This window comes from Hippoglossus stenolepis, chromosome 17 (assembly GCF_022539355.2).
Source record: "Hippoglossus stenolepis isolate QCI-W04-F060 chromosome 17, HSTE1.2, whole genome shotgun sequence".
NCBI lineage: Eukaryota > Metazoa > Chordata > Actinopteri > Pleuronectiformes > Pleuronectidae > Hippoglossus > Hippoglossus stenolepis.
Window position 1 is genome coordinate 10,180,954 of NC_061499.1, and position 16,758 is coordinate 10,197,711.

Consider the following 16,758-nt stretch of genomic DNA (forward strand, 5'->3'; position numbering starts at 1 on the left):
TCCACGCTTACTGTGTGACATTCGTTCACACACAGGGACATATGATGCGGTTCACTTCAACAGCCCCACAAACTACAATCACCTCTCTACTACAGTTTCATGAACATTTATACATATAAGCCTCGTAACAGTAAATGATTTGAGGACTGTTTTATCAGACTTACGTTTAAGTGACCGTCAGTGTAACTCATAAACGGGCGAATGAATGCATACATGCTTTTCTTTCATTCTCTTATGTTGTACTATATTGTACTGTATACTAGAGCCCGGCCCATACTGTCCTGACAGAGATATTTAAGAGTTTAATGACATGTTGCCTGGCATTTCTTTGCAACATAAACCAGTAATACACACCAATTACATTCCTTAAACTAATGTATTTAAACTAATAATTACAATACACCTTAAAAAATAACTTACGCTCTGTGTAAAAAGAGCAACAACAGAAAACATGAATTCTTTTTATAGTTTTATTGATGGTAATTACCAATGGTTTTAATTATAATCACTCATCCAGTAATAATCATGGCTTTAAAATTAAACTGACTTCCTCATCATCCAGAGTCACCCTCGTCCATTTAAACACGCAATAGAAAAATATATACTTAATACTTTGTACAATACTGGTTTTGGTCCAAACAAAAGTGGATCAGAAAAGCCAATATACCTTTAGTCATCAAAGACTCTCCAATTTGCATTTAGGCTTCTTTTAAATGGATTCGGGCAACTTTGAATATAGGAATTTACATAATAAATTCTAAAGACAAAAAATGCTGAATGCAGAGTTGGTAACACAAAAAAATTTCAACTTCACAGATTAAAAAAAAAAACAAAACTCACTATTTACAGGTTTTTATAATATTCAAAGGCCAATTAAGAGAGAGAGAGAGAGAGAGAGAGATAAAGATAAAGAGGGATGGCAGAGAGAGGTAAAGGGAGAGTGTAAGTCCTCAGGAAGAGGGAGTGAACCAGAGAGAGAGAGAGAGAAAGAGAGAGAGACAACTGGGCACAGAAAGCAGAGAAGGTGAGCGAACCAGAGAGAGGTCAAAGATTCAAACATATAACAGAGTTTTGAAACTATGCATTTACAAAATCTTTAAGGAGCTGAACGAGGGCGTGAGCCTCCGGCCTGGTCCAGCCTCCGCAGTGCATGGATACATTTTCCCCTCTCCTGAACCCTGCCCTCCTTCCTTCCCGTGTTTTTTGTTTTTAAACATTCATTTTGCTTGCTCAGCCTGTGGCGGCGCTAACCAGCGGCCCAGGCGATAACTCTGTTGTTCAGTTTTCATACGCACACCGACACGCAACCTCAGCATGTACAAAGAAACCAAACACACCTCAAGTCTGTACATAAGAGGGTAGGAAAAAAACACAAGCACGCAGCATTCACCACAAAGATTACACGCTCATCCCTGTACATACAGCACACTGCACTGACACCGTGGCTTCACCTCCAACGGCACCTTGATTCCTGTGAAGGAGCAGTCTAAATAGTTTGAAGGGTTGCCACTAGAAGTTCACCACACAGCTCTCACTACCTCTCTGCATATCACAGCTCAGAACCTTATCACCCATACTAATAATAAGATTTTGTGTGTATACTCACAACTCTTTAGATTTGCAGCTTTGTAATTTTATTACAAAAAGTCATGCCTAAAGTCTAGCAGACATTTGCCGGTGTTAAAAATAAGATATGACTGTCTTGCTTGTTTTTCATATTGAGCAGTGGGGGGGGGCCCTGGCTTGATTGTGGTTTTCTAAGTCAGTGTCATTGCTCAGTCGACAGTTTTTCTCATGAGAAGTCCAGTGGGATGGTCTCACATATTAACAGCTCTGATCTACGTGTGAAAGCTTCTGAATAATCAGCCCAGCCTGCAGCCCCACCCATTCCAGCTCGAGCATAAAGCGGCCCCCAAGCCTCCTCCCTTCTTCACATGCCCAGTCATTTCAGTGTTTGTCCAGTGGAGACCTTCCCAAGACTTTATTCAGCCTTCAGTGGGGATGAGAGTCAAGTCAAAGTCATGTCTGCTTTCTAGTTGAGTCCCTAGAGCTTTACTTTCTGCGCCGCACCGCCGTCTTGATCTTGCGCCCTGCGATCGCTTGCTGTCCACCAGGAGAAGCGGTGAAGGTTTTAGCTGCCCTGGAAAAGCAAATGATGTCCCATTATTATCACAATCAACCACCACAATCAAACAGATCGCAAATATACAGACTAATTAGTATCATAGTAGATAAATCAATAAGCTGTATTATTGTATCATTAGTGTTGAAGTATTATCAAAGGCATCAGGAAAATAACTATAAACCTGAAATATGTGGACCCCTTTCTAAAAGATTTTACTACTGAAGCTACAAGATTAAACCACTGAAATTACACTAATTCAACCATCAAAACAAAAATTTGGCTTTTTAACAAAACTTCTTTCTTCTCTACGGTTAAAGGCGGTATTTTGCTTGATTACAGTGAGACCCACTTAGGTGTAAAAATAGAGATCAAATCTCAATAACCCAACAATTTAAGATAAAACTTGTACATGCATGTGATACATGTAAGAGCAGAAAGTTGCTCTGTGTTAAACCGCAAAAACAAAACAAAAAGAGTACAGCTCTCTTACTCTCACAAGGAAACTACGAGGGTTTAACGTACCCAATGTTGAATCCTGGGGGTTGGGAGTTGAAGTTGAATCCACCTCCAGGTGGTGCTGACTGGGGTGCGATGGAGGGGCTGGCAGCGGGAGGAGCGGGAGAAGCAGCGGAACCTACTCCAAAAGTAAACACACCCGAGGTGTTGTTTGTGGCTCCGAATGCACTGGCTCCTCCAAACTGAAAGCCTCCACCTGAAAAATAAAAAGCCCATTCACATTAAAAGACAACTATTATTACACGTACATGTGAGAAATATACGTTTATATTGTGAGGATCAGTAGCACATTGTACTACAGACAGACAAAAAAGGTTATTTGAGTTACTGACCTGGTGCAGAATTTGTAGCTGCCCCAAATACAGGTGTGGAGTTAACCTGCTGTCCAAAGACAGGGGCTGCTTCTGTCTTGGCCCCAAAGGCGGGGGCCTGTGAGGGCGTGGATGAGAAAGAGGTCCCGAAAGATGAGCCAAATGACGGCGTCTGATTGGCCCCAAAGCCTCCAGCTGGAGCTGAGCTGAATACATACGGAGGGGGAGCTCCAGACGGACCTGTGGGGGAAAGATATAAATACATGTTCAGATTAGAAATATAAAATTAAGATTTTTTTTATATATGATGAAAATATTTCACAGTTGTCAATGAAGCCCTGAATGATCACAAAGAGATACAGACCTGAAGATGAGGCAGCAGAGGGAGCTGCTGTTCCAAAGCCGAAGGATGGAGCAGCAGCAGCAGGGGGAGCAGCGTTGGGAGCACCAAAGATGAAGGTCTGAGAGGGAGTTGGGGCTGGGACAGAGTTCAGAGGAGCTGCTGATGGAGCAGGCGGCTGGCTGTCCTGGTTCTGTCCAAAAAGAAAGGCTTTAGCTGGAGGACCGTCACTGGCGGTTGCAGGGGGCTGACTGAACATGAAAGTGCTGGGAGCTGCAGCCTGCGTGGAGCTGTTACTGTTGCCAAACAGACTGGGGATCGGGGTCGAGGATGACGAGGTGGTGGAGCTAGTGGTGTTGGTGGGATTACTAGCCATAAAGGAAAATGCTGGTTTTGGAGAAGCAGCAGAATCTGTTGGGAGGAAGAGGGAAACGGGTTTTCTGAAATATTCAAGTCTTCATTTTGTATTTGTAGTATTTAAGCTTTATCAAGTTTGGCCTACCATATTTATTGTTCTTGTGTGTGTATAAATAAATAATTTAAGTCATTGCATACCAAACGAAAAATGCGTACCATTCACAAATGAACTACCTGTAGCACTTTGTCCAAAGGTGAAGGAGGGCTTTGGGGCCTCTGCAGCAGATGTTTCACTCTTGTCGGCTGGCTTGCCAAAGGCGAACGTGGGTGGAGGTTGTTCTGTTGGAGCACTGGCCTTGCTGAAGGAAAAGCCCCCTGAATTGGCCGGTGCTGGTGTAGCATCTGCCTCCTTACTAGCAGCATCAAAGAGGAAGGTGGACTGAGCAGCGCCTTCCTTCTTTTCCTCCGGCTTCCCGAAGGTAAACGTGGGAGCAGCCGGCTCTTTGTCCGTCGGTAAGGAGCCAAACGTTGAGCCACCTTGTGGTGTGGTCGCCAAACTTCGCTCTCCCAGTCTCCCAAAAACAGATCCAGCGGTGGTGGTTGTGGTTGCTGATGTTGTGTCATTTGATGATGCAGCACTGTCGCTGTTTCCTTGAGAAGAAACAGGTGCTGTGAAAGTAACAGAGGATGATGTGGTGGTGTCCGATGTTTTCTCTTCAGGTTTCGACAGTCCAAAAGAGAAGCCACCCTTAGTAGTGTTGCTTTCTGTACTTGATGATCCAGTTCCAAAAACTATCCCATCACTGGCTCCGAACTTAAACCCAGAACCTGTGCTAGGCTCTTCTGACTTTTTGTCATCACTAGAGGCAGCTCCAAATTTAAAGCCCTCACCTGAGCTGCCGAATTTGAACCCTGATGAGGCAGTAGCATCGTTAGAAGTGGATTCTGATGAGGAGATTCCAAATTTGAATCCACCTGATGATGATTCTGACAATACGCCTCCAAACTTGAAACCTCCAGATCCAGACCCTTCGGTACTGTCAGATGTGCCGAACTTAAAGCCTCCAGATCCAGAGCCTGAGGTACTGTCAGATGTGCCAAACTTGATACCTCCAGAATTAGAAGAGCCAAATGTGGAGGAGCCAGCAGCGGTTGAACCAAAAGCTGAAGAGAAACAAAAGACATCAAAACCTCAAAAAAAAGGTGTGGATTTGATTTGTGTCACATTTCAACTTCTGAGTACTTCTCAGCAACATGTCCTCATGCATTAATATAATTTGTCTATAATACAAATAAATCTGAAAATATATATTTATATGCTACTATGCATCAAGAAACATTTGGAGTTTACATCATTAATAAGATGTAAGAAAACTGAAAGTATGATTTTACCTTTGAACTCCACCTTAGCTCCAGGTTTAACTGTTTGACAAGCAACACACTGCACATCAGCAGCCTTATTTTGTACAAGACAGGCTTCACACTCCCAGGCACCCTCTGGTTTCTTGAATTTATCTCCAAACCCAAACACTGGAGCAGTGCTGGCTGAAGATGAATCGACTGAAGCTCCTGCTGATGCTCCTGTAGTGTGGATGATGAAAAGAAGATACTTCATTAAACTGATAATTATCTACTAAAATACCTTCTAGTCAATGACACAGCTCATTTGTATTTCCACATTCAAAAACCAAGACTGAGAACTTAAAAATATCAAATTACATAACCATGGTCATGCTCTGATTACCTGGTTTGGCGTTTGTGCAAGCCACACACTTTGTGTCCTCCGCCTTGTTCTCTACCAAACACGTACCACATTCCCATGCACCCTCTGGTTTTTTAAACTTGTCTCCAATTCCAATGAACCCTGTGGAAACATGGGCTGTGGGGGTGGATACAGTCTTAACAGCTGAGAAGGCAGAGGGAAGAGTCAGTGAGGGTTTAAGTCCTGTCCCAGGTTTGGCCGTTTCGCAGGCCACACACTTTACGGCATCAGGTTTGTTACGAACAAGACACGTGTCACAGTCCCAGGTTCCCGCAGGTGTGGAAAACATTGTGCCAAAACCTGTGGTGGTCGTAGTGGTGGAGGTGGCATTCGTGCTGCTATCCATCCCAACTGAGGTCGTGGGTGAAGGCTTACTGTCCATAGATTTTGATGAGGATTTGGGCTGTGGGGTACTACAGCAAACACACTTTGCATCTGATGGCTTGTTCGGCACCCAGCAGACTTCACAGGTCCAGTTAAGCGGGTTGATATCACCAAACCCTGTTGATGAAGAGAGGGGGGTGGTGGTTGTGGAGGAGGAAGAGGGGGCAGTGGATTGTTTGGAGGTCTGCTGGGGAGAAGTGTCTGAGCCTGAGGAAGGCTGAGCAACAGGAGAGGCAAAACCTGGAGAGAACAGGAGAAGGATTAAAACAACGAATTTGAAGATTCAGTTTTGTGACCATGCAAAAAACACAAAGCGTGTAGATGATGTGTCAGTGACTCTCACCAGGAGCTTTGAGAAGATCCAGCACGCTGCCCTGCTTCAGGACCTTGGCGGGTTTAAAGGGTCCTTCAAAATCGTCTGTGCTTTTGTTAGGTGCTGACTTCACTGTAGAAAATATGACAACAAAAGGATCAAAACTGACTTCTGGTAAAGGAAGAAATCTGAATCAGGCCATATGTAAGAAAACACCGTACCCGCTGCTGCTATGGGCGTGGCCAGCTTCCCGTTAGTTATGGAGGAACCTAACTTTGCTACAGGTGCACTAAAGGTAAATCCAGCCTACAAACAGGAAAAGGAAAACCTTTAAAACCTTTAAACCTTTTAATAAAATGGAATAAAAGGAATTAATGATGATGAAATTGCTAAGAAATAAATAATTTACTTACTGAAGGGGAAAAGGTAGGTGGGCTAGAAGCAGTTGCTTTAACAATTGGGGAGGAAAATGTGAAAGGTACAAAGGGGGGTGTGGAGGCCGTTGGAGGTTCCTGGAAAGAAATATTAAAATTAGCAAAATTTTGTTATGCATTTAACAATGCACCTACAATGTAGTAAGAAGAGACAGTACCTTATTTGCAAATGTTTCCTTAGCAGGAGTGACAGCAGTGACGTTGGAGGCAGTGGAGGTGGTGGGAGCAGAAAGAGGGGAGAAGCTGAAGGTGGGTAAGGTGGCGGCGCTGATGGGAAGTGAAATGGCCGGAAGGTCTGGCATCTCAACCATCTAAAGTCAGAAACAAGCATGAGTATTGCTGGGCTGAGACAACGTATTCTATATTGAGAAATTGCACACCCTGAAATGACTCTGCCATTTCTGAGGAGTGCATTTATCAGGCTGATGATGGAAAGAGATCAAATCATATATGATTATCTCATCTGTATTTATGACTTGATCTGAAAATAAACCCTGACACTGCTCTGGTATAAAAGTACATTGTATAACTGTGTATAAAACTGATAAACACTGGAAAACTAATTAAGAGTTAAGATATAGATAATAAATAATATATTAGAAATGAATCAGTAGTCTTGGAAACAGAGTCTCATGGTTTCTTTACCTCATCCTCCTCGGGGCGTTTTGTGGAGGCTCGCGTAGTGGTCCTCTCTCTCTTCATCTTGCCCCCTCCAGAGCCACCGCTGCTGGCTGCAGGCGTGCTGGACAGAGGATAGGCGGGGCCACTGGAGCCAATTGTGCTGATAGATAGGTAACAAGGGTTCAGTAAGTACGACCGAACTTCATAAACTTCACAAAAAGAAGTCAGACATCTGCAAAACGTTTGAAAATTGTTGTGATTGTCTGGCTTTTCATTTTCATTTCATTATCATTGTTGGAACTTATTACTACAAAAATGTTGGGGAAATTATCTTGTTTCCATTGGAAACAATAGCAAAAGACAAGATTTTGAACAACAAAATAACTTGTTTACATTTAATCTACATTGAAAAAAGTTGACAGAAATGCCAGCAATCTTTGCAATAATTATTATAATATATATATATATTTTTTTATGGCATCATCACTAATGAATTTCGGTGTATTGATACCAAGTCAATCAGAGCATCTGATAGTGTTGCATCAGTACCTTTGAGATAGACCTGGGGTTGCCCTAGGTAGTTGAGGTGATTGTCTTGTGGGCTGTGGGAATAATACAAGAACATAATTAGCATCAGAGAATGTGTTAGACACAAACTGGTTATATTTAGTATGTAGGAATGATGTTGTGGACAGAAACGCAGCATTATGTGCCTGACCGTCTCTCTTGGGGTCCTGTCCACATTTCGTCCTACTCCTCCAGGAGTTAAAGTAGGCCTGAAGGACACAGAGCGGTTTCCTGACACTGAGGCTGCAGCAGGAACCACCATCTTCTGCACCGGTGGGAGGTTAGAATCCATCTGAATTCAAGAGGGGGAGATTAAAATCATAACGACCAAAGGTGATTCCTTTTCTTAATGTAAAATAAAATAGTCAACACCATAGCATTAGTATTGGGATGTAGCTTCAACATAACAAACAGCCAGAGTAGTTTATTCCTCAACTCAAAAATGAAACCGCTTCCCTGGGCATTAACAGAAATCTCTACGCAGACAATACATATTATAAATCATATCTGTCTGCAACTACACAGACAGTACTTGTTAAAGAGATAAATTATTCTTCCAGCAGTTTATTGATGATAATAAAGAATGAAACAATATCAGCATTATCCTTCAATATTGGTCTAAAGCTGTATAGATTTATTGGTGTTATTGCAGGGACAGTCGGGTCCAAAATGTAAATCCTTGGTGGTTAAAGTTGTTCTTTAATGAAGTGCCCTACTGAAAACCCAAGCATCTGTTTCAAAATCATTTACAGTTTAGATTCTTTTTTTTGGACATGCAAGGGTCAATACACCATTGTTGGCCTTTACAAAGCAGCTGTCGCAGAGGAGAATGTCTGACAGTTATTACAGAGGATAAGTCCAGTCCAGAGCTGGTACAATAGATCAATGGACCACACTTAACACACAGCACATACACCAACATTAACGAGCCAAACACAACTTGCAGTCCAGAATACTTTTGCTCACAAGCACTTGCACGGAAGCACAAACACTCACACACACAGCGGAGAACAGCTGAGGAGAATCCTGTTAACTAGTGTAACTGAGGCCAACAGGCAGTGGGACAGGAAATGACAGGAAGACAAACCACAACAAGTGCTGCTGAGTTTGTACAATGACACCCCTGTTTCAGTCACATCACTGAGCCTTGTGACCCTTGTCTAAGGACTCCATTAGAAGACAGATGAAGGCTATTTGCTGATGTGCATACACAAGCTTAATGTCATAACAGGCACAAAGTTACAATGAAATCAGAAACTTCTCACACTACATTGTGATTTGGAATAACAAATATTTGTACCTACCCGTTTCTTTTTTGACTGGAAATGTGAAGCATCTAGGTTTGTGCCATCCATAGACTAAAAAGGAAAAAAAGACAACAGGACTTTTTTGTTGGACATAACTGATCAAATGTTTTCAGGTGGTTGGTCATCATCATATTTCATTTGAGAATATTAGTTACCTGCTTTTATGGGGTGTTAATGTTCACAATACATGAAAGTATATTAAAGGCACTTACTGGTGACAGGGGGGATGAGGCTGCTGCTGGGATTCTCTTGGCATCCTACAGATGAGGAAAAACCAAAATGAAATATTTTAAGAAACCATAATTATCAAGGAAAATACTAAAATATTATGAAGCTAAGTTGACATTAACAAAATAGCAAACCACTGATGCAGCTTAAATCAAGTTTGAACTGCAGAGATTTGGAATGTTCATCCATGCGTGTGTAAACTCACAGCCAGAGGGCTTGACATGCGCTCCAATGACTGCAGGATGCGTCTGGCTGTGGCACTCGTCACCCCACAGGGCTGAGCTCCAGCAGGCTTGGCCTTGATCTGTCTCCTCACTGGGGCCTACGGATCAGATGAGCCAAATTAGTCTCCAGTTTAATTAATAACATCCAGTCGCTGTCATGTCAGAAATTCATTGCTAACCTACTAAGGTATGACAAACGTATGACATTGAATGTACACAAAGAATGACTATAATTAACTAATGTTTACTATAAAGTAACTCGACTCAGGTTTTAATGTGTACGGTTCTCACTAGCGTACCTGGTATGGTGTTCCAGGACGCGTGCGAGAGCTCCTGACCGCCGCTGCCCCACCATACATGGTCTTCCCAGGGTAGAAGGGTGAATATCCAAGTTGGCTGGAGTTCAGTGCTGTGCTGTTTAATGTCGACTGCAAGAGAAAGGCTTACATTAATTCATATTGGGTTTGAGCAAAATTCTTTCACTGTATTATTAATTAATGGCATCCTCAAACATAAACCCATTATTATACTATACATGAAATAAAGTACATTTAAATGTCTAGACAAGCAATGTAATGAGTAAAACTCCAAAAATCGTTTCAATATTTCCCATAGATTCTGTCGCAGATCGTGTTTGGCCGATAAATAAACTCCTGAGGTGTGGGGGTGGATACAGTCTTAACAGCTGAGAAGGCAGAAGGAAGAGTAACCCAAGCAGCTCGCTACCATGTGCACCTCCAATGATAATAAGTACACAGAGAGGGCTGGCGTTGACTTTTCTTCCTGCCTGATGAGGTGAGTAAAAACCTGACAGTCCAGTGGGCCACTGATATGACGGGATTTCTCCCCGAGCTCCTAATCTTCGTTTCATTATAAAACTGTGGTGGGCTGATTGCTTCTACTAATAAGCTAAAGTAAAACATTTTCTTAGACTATGTAAATATATAACCATCCCATAATATTCCATGGGATGGTAATATTTTTATTATATTAATATAATATTTGTTATCTGCAATACCACTTATTTTTGGCCTGTTAAACTCCAGGTCAGTTCTTACAGTGACTGGCACAATGCCATGCACATATAAGTAGATGTACAACATGCTGATGACACAAGAGACACTTAATGCAACAATTCAACACTGTCTGGTAATGAGCAGGTTTATAGTATACAATTTGCCAGATCATACACAACAAATTTGAGGTAAACAACCTTTATTTACACCTAAAAATGGTCAACGCAAAATGTCTATAAGATTGTGGTAAACGTGACTTTTAGTTGTGTGCACCGACCAAATCCCAGAGGACATTATATATTCAAGAGGGTCACTGCGCTCATGACATCATTAAAACACGACACCAAAATACTAGGTTTTGTGGCACTGATCAATTCTTTCAGACTGTTTTCCCCCCTATTATACACTGACAGACTCACTGTACGGATGAATAGACACCCAGATACTCACATTGGAAGACGTTCCAAAAACGGATAGGTTGAATGCAGGCCTTTTCAGACTGGACTGGGAAGGCTGAGGCCCAGAGTTTGTTCTGTCCATCTCTGGGGACCAAAGCTGGGGAAGTGATGCCGTTTTTGAAGTGGGGACATCTGAAAACCAAAAGGAGATTCATCTCAGACCAGTGCGAATTCAGCCGAATTCTAGATTAATCTCCATACATAGGAGAAATTAAGTCACAAACACTAACTAAATACGAGCCTCTACCTACTGCAACACGAATAATTGGTGACATTTATCAATTATTACTTAAAGCAAATATCAGTAATTTCTTCTGGTTCTGAGGTTGAATTTGCTTTCTTAATGCTACTATTCAATCTCAGCCAGTGCAAAGAGATCCTGTTCAAACAAGTTCATCACATAAGACGTGTGATGAATGCCATTTTCACAGAAAGGTATCCAACTGTGTCCCTAAGAGACTCAACAGACTGTAGGTTTTCATTCCAATCAAATCACCTCAGCAGGTGATTTAACATCTATTTAAAGGTGCATTAAACGGAAGGTGCAGTGACATCTTTCATGGAACTCTGCTGTTACCTTTGTCAGAGGCGCGGGAGGAGAACCCACTCGTGGTGGAGATGTTATCATCTTCGTGCTGTGAGAGGTTGTCCTTGATTTCTTTCACCAAGGAGAAGCCTGTTGAAAAGGGTCCAGGGGCTGAGGAGGTGGAGGGCTGGGAGAAGAGGTTGCTGGAAGCCCCCAATGTTGGAGAGGAGGCATCCAGTGGGGCAAAATGAAGGTGGGAGCGACTCAGAGGGGGCCGAGAAAGGACATACTCCTGAAAATTCAGGGATGCCCGACTGGTTGAGGGCTCTGTGCATGAGAGGAAAATTACAGTTGAGCATGCTGGTACTGAGGACAATGGAAAAATGAAATTCTCATGCAAGAGCTTTACTATTCCAGATAATCTGGGATGACCCAAGACACTGAATGATCCCTCACCTGTGTAACTAGTGCTAGGTTCTGGGGAGTCACGTCCATCAAGACGAGGAGGTCCCTCTTCGCTGCCATTTGGAGGAGGAGGAGGCGGCGGCTGGCAGTTCTGGTCTGTCTCTGGTACAGCAGCCCCTTCTTCAGTAGCATCTTCATTCTTGAAGTATTTCTGCAGCCAGGAAGGAACGATGCTCTTTACTGTGTCTGTCACCCGACTGATGATGCCTGACTGCTGCTGATGAAACAAAAGGAAAAGGGAGAGGAGGCAATTAACAAGGGAATGAAATGAGTAAGATACAGAGATGAAGACAGACAGACAAAACAAAGAACTATAAACTTTACACATATATTTTGTTCAACCCCCCCACCCACCCAAACAAGGTATTGATGATCAGCACATCAAATGTGTGTAAAACAAAACCATCTCAGTAAAAATGTAAATGCTTGGAAAGCTGATTATCATGTGGAAATTAGTTTTAAATACCAACTATAGAGAGAATAGATCAGTCTGGTCAAAAATAGGTATTACAGGAACTGATGAATTTAGAGCTGTCCACTCGGATCACCTGAGACAGATTCTAATACCAGGCCTGAACGGGGCCTCAATTTTGTCTGTGACCACCACAAGGAAAACAAATGCTGAAGCTTGTATTTATGGTGTTGAAAAACAATAATGAATTTGCAGCAAAGCAACTCCACATCATTTGTTTTTGAGACGTCTGAATCCTATAAAACAGTTGATGGGATCTTGTCATTTGCTAAACACAGCAATCAACAAGTGTTTCCCACAGAATCAGATTCAATGTGTGATGGCAGCTGGGTGTGAGAGAGTGTGAGTGAGAAAATGAGAGGGGCAAGGCGGGGCTGAGAGAATCTAAGCACTCTACAATTTAGACAAAACACTGATATAGATCTTTTATGCCATTATGAAAAGGACGAAATAAAATTTGGTTCATTATGAAACTGTGGCAGGACAAATGGCAGGTCCATGGCAGGCGCCACAGTCTAGGTAATTAATGGGAAACAGTGAATTAACACTCCATTTGGTTATTTGAATCAGCTGCACAGCACCACTTGCAGAGAGAAGCCGTTCGTTCTCTCCAGTGCAAATCATAACACAAGCTCAGTAAGACAGAAACTGGGTCAGGCACTGTATGTGCTTCTACGACGCAGTGGCCGAGTGACGCTGCTCTGTACTGAGGTCTAATACTGGACAAATCCTAAGCGATAACAAAGAGTCTTGACTCCTCCACCCCACAAACACAAAGTAACTGCCTCCAGCTCTCTACGGTAGAATCTATGAGCCATAGCAGCTTTCTTGGTCTTAACCATTTAACTGGAATAAGATCAGCACTCCTGAACGGGTCTGCAGACCTTGAAGTCAGCTGGGCGGTATATTCTGTTTAAAAGTTGTGAAAAAGCCATAGTACTTTGTGCTGTGTGCAAAACTAGTTCCTGTAGTTGAATATATGAGGATTTAATGCTGGTATATTCTCCACAAATACACAGCTGATGTCCCTACAGGATGGAGGAGTTTTGGAGCTGCAGTAGAGGAGCACAAACCCAGAAACTAAACTTATGACGTGAATAAAAAGACTAGATAAAGTTAAGGGTGTACCAAAGAGCAAGGCTGTCGAAATGTCACATTTGTTGCTCTCTTTGGTGATTGGAATGGTGCTCTAACAGTATCTGAATGTATTCCGATAAGGCGTGAGAAGATAACATCTGGAGAACGGAAAGTAGAGCAAAGAAGCTACCTAGCTGGTTCATCTCTCCATGTACATGCTGTGTAACCTCTAGTTGTTTTCAACTCCAGATAAGAGCCATATGTGCCTCTCGCTTTCGTTTTATCTTTGAAAGACACCTGGGGGCCACCCTACACTTTAACCTCTGCAAATACACAAAACATTGACTAGTCAAGAATGTAATAACACAACGGTGCTAGTTTACTTAGCCCCACATACACTATTGTTATAAGGATTTAAGGGTGCCTCATGTCTGCTGTCAGCACGGTCACGTGACTAAAGTGACTCGTGGTCGACGGATTCTGCTTTATTGTGTCTCACTTTGAATATCCCTACCTGAGCAGATTTGTAAGTCTAGCTTTTTAAGCTAAGAGATCACATGAATGAATGTGATGAACATGTACTTTTACGCCTAATAAGATGATTTTGAAAGTTTGGTCGTTTCCTTTACGTCATGTGAAGACGATAAAGACTTCCACTGTTAAGACTAAGTCATCACAAAAGTTGAGTGATGAATAAAGACTGATGGTGCAAACACTGCATGTCTTATCATGCTCCTGCTTTATAACCAGCAGAGTTGAATAAACCTCTCTACAGCAGAAAAGCTCAATCTTTCAAGGACAATTGAGCATAAGAATGGGATAATCATTGTTTATGGCTCATACAGTCCACAGACATTTGTATGTACTTCAGACACTTCCGCATTATTAAATGTACTCATGACTGCATTAACTGTTCATGATTAAGCTAAAAGCATATAACAAATAATCTTTTGTGTCTTTATGGTAGACTTACAAAAAAGTAAGTGAACCCTTGGATTTAATAACTGATTGAACCTCCTCTGGCAGCAGTATCCTCAAACAAACTCTTTCAGTAACTGTAGATCAGACCTGCACCACGTTCAGGAGGAATTTAAGAGCATTGGTCACACAGAAATGCTTCAGCTCCGCCATATTCTTCATGAACGATATCTTCTCTTGAGGTTATTCCAGGACATCTTGTATCACCCCAATGCATGGTGCTGCATGTTCTTTCCAAATAAGTCAATAGTTAGTTTCATCAGTCCACTAAACCTTTGCCCAGAAGGATTGCATAGTGCTGAGAGGCTCTTTGGCAAACTTCAGGCATGTTTGTGATGTTTTTGAGAGAAGTTGTATCCCCCATTAAGTCCTGCTGACTGATCAATGACACAAATTTAGTCTGCTGGATTCTCGGTGTTCCTAATAATCTGTCTATTAAATGCATCTCACTGATGACGTCTAGTTGTTAGTGTGACTTTCAATATCCACACTGTAGTCAAGGAGACGCGATGGCATCATTTTTAAGAGTAGATGGTTTCCCTCCACAACCTGAGGACACCGGCAGGCTGACTTCCATTCCAAAAATCTGATTTGCAGTCCACTAATTAAACGTGATGGCTGACAAAGAGGTTAATGGATCTCTCAAGTGTTGCTACACAACATTATGCAGAGGGTCTAAAAATCAATATTAGTTGTTCAAGCATCATGGATCTGCTGCAACCATGTGGGTTTCCAGCCGATGCTTCCTGCGCAATCCTCCTGGCTGGGATTTAGCTAATGGGAGCTAGCCCAACATGCAAAACGTTTTCCCCCACACGCCAACGCCTCACTCTTAGAATCCGTTCACACAAGAGTTGATAACAATCAGTTGAGGACAAGTAAAAATTGGAGCCAAACGGCCATGTCACTTCAACTAGCGACGGCGCGAAGCCTCTAAACTCAAGAACAGAAGACAACAATGCGTTTGCTCGCCAGGGCTAGCACGCTAGCTTACATTACCTACAGCAGCTAATACGCAGAACCCCACTTCCTTGCTCTATGCTAACTTCGCTAGCAGCAATGAACTCGCTAAATGGCGCCACGACCGGTTTCCCCCGTGTGTCATGTGGGCGCCTGCACGTTAACAAACGCCGGCTCACTAGTCTAAATGACTCAGTGTGCCGGGATTTGACCTGTCAAGTCCGCCCGGTTAATGCTAACCTGTGAGCCGGACTGCTAGCTAACTAGCATTTCCCGGACATGCTAGCAGCGCGTGGAGGCCACGAGCGCTAACGGCAGGCCGTAAAATGTCTCAAAGCAAACAATAACAAGAAGCCGGGGCAAAGTGGAGCTGCGGGCACCGCGACGTCCTCGACACGGACCGTTAACACGAAAACGTCCACTCGGTTTACCTGTTTGCTCTTGGCGTAAGGTTTGGAGGCGATGTGGTATCTCCTGCTTCTAATTTTCCCTCCACCCGTGGCCGCCATGGCTCTGTCGTTTGAGCGTCTCTCGGCGTTTCGGCGCCGGATAGCTGTCATCCAGCACGGCGCCGGGGCATTCTGGGAAATGTAGTAGCAGAAGGAAACAAAGAGGTTCCGACGGGGCTCTGAACCACATGGCCCCGCCGTTGGGTTATTTTGGGTCACCCGATTCAAAACGAGCACAGAGCCACGATTTTAAACATCTTATTGTTTATGTGATCAATGGAAAATATAATTTAAACATTCAGTACAGAAGACACAACGATATGTTTTCATTTTTTGCATCTTTTGACTTCTAATCCACCACATTTGAAATGCACATTTTTCATTCCACTATATTTATTTGACTTTGATTACTTGATACTTTACCTTTCAGTCATAGTATCTATACAAAATATAATCAATCAATAAACGATGATGTATTGCAGAGGATTAAGCTACACAGCAGCGTTTAAATTGTTTCAACACAAAAAAACATCAGAATTTATCATCCAAAATTAAATTATATTCATTCTGAAATCTTTATACGGTAGTATATTTTGATGCTAATACTATATGACTTATTATTTCTCCACTGTGGTATTATTTTTACTTTCTCTTTGGTAGTACTTCTTCCACCATTCACTATTTTTTAATTAGAAAATCATGATGTGAATTAATCTGCAGTCATTTTGATAACTGGTTATTGATATCTGGTAAATGTTAATGCAGAAATTCCATAAATGCAGCTTCTCAAATGTCAGGTTTTTCTGTTTGTGATATCATTGTAAATTCAATTTCGTATTTCCAAGTAGGACCTGGTTCTCACACACAA

The 16,758-nt window shown here is 42.4% G+C and overlaps 1 protein-coding gene across 5 annotated transcripts; it reads right to left on the reverse strand.

Moving 5' to 3' along the window:
* Positions 1–456: 456 nt before the first annotated feature.
* On the reverse strand, positions 457–16,016 carry nup153 (nucleoporin 153). Of its 5 annotated transcripts, none has more exons than XM_035183300.2 (22): positions 15,873–16,016; positions 11,946–12,171; positions 11,541–11,816; positions 10,956–11,095; positions 9,789–9,917; positions 9,471–9,587; positions 9,250–9,294; positions 9,035–9,088; positions 7,882–8,022; positions 7,713–7,765; positions 7,188–7,323; positions 6,701–6,853; positions 6,522–6,620; positions 6,330–6,414; positions 6,139–6,240; positions 5,394–6,035; positions 5,042–5,230; positions 3,884–4,813; positions 3,317–3,703; positions 2,974–3,192; positions 2,648–2,837; positions 457–2,140 (listed from the first exon to the last, which is right to left on the reverse strand). In XM_035183300.2, exons 1-22 carry the CDS (start codon positions 15,999–16,001, stop codon positions 2,053–2,055), a joined length of 4,530 nt encoding a protein of 1,509 aa, XP_035039191.1. In that variant the 5' UTR covers positions 16,002–16,016; the 3' UTR covers positions 457–2,052. The 5 variants fall into 5 exon arrangements, with proteins under 5 accessions (XP_035039191.1, XP_035039188.1, XP_035039192.1 ...); XM_035183297.2 differs by having other exon boundaries at positions 3,866–4,813; XM_035183301.2 differs by having other exon boundaries at positions 11,946–12,168; positions 15,873–15,997.
* Between the last annotated feature and the right edge of the window lie 742 nt (positions 16,017–16,758).

What these genes read in the sequence shown, in the direction of transcription:
- nup153 (XM_035183297.2), bottom strand. Translation starts at nt 16,001, where the DNA reads ATGACAGCTATCCGGCGCCGAAACGCCGAGAGACGCTCAAACGACAGA. An exon ending in AGGAAACATTTGCAAATAAG is followed by an intron (nt 6,621 to 6,700) that starts GTACTGTCTCTT and finishes ATTTCTTTCCAG; the next exon opens with GAACCTCCAACGGCCTCCAC. An exon ending in CACCTACCTTTTCCCCTTCA is followed by an intron (nt 6,415 to 6,521) that starts GTAAGTAAATTA and finishes TCCTGTTTGTAG; the next exon opens with GCTGGATTTACCTTTAGTGC.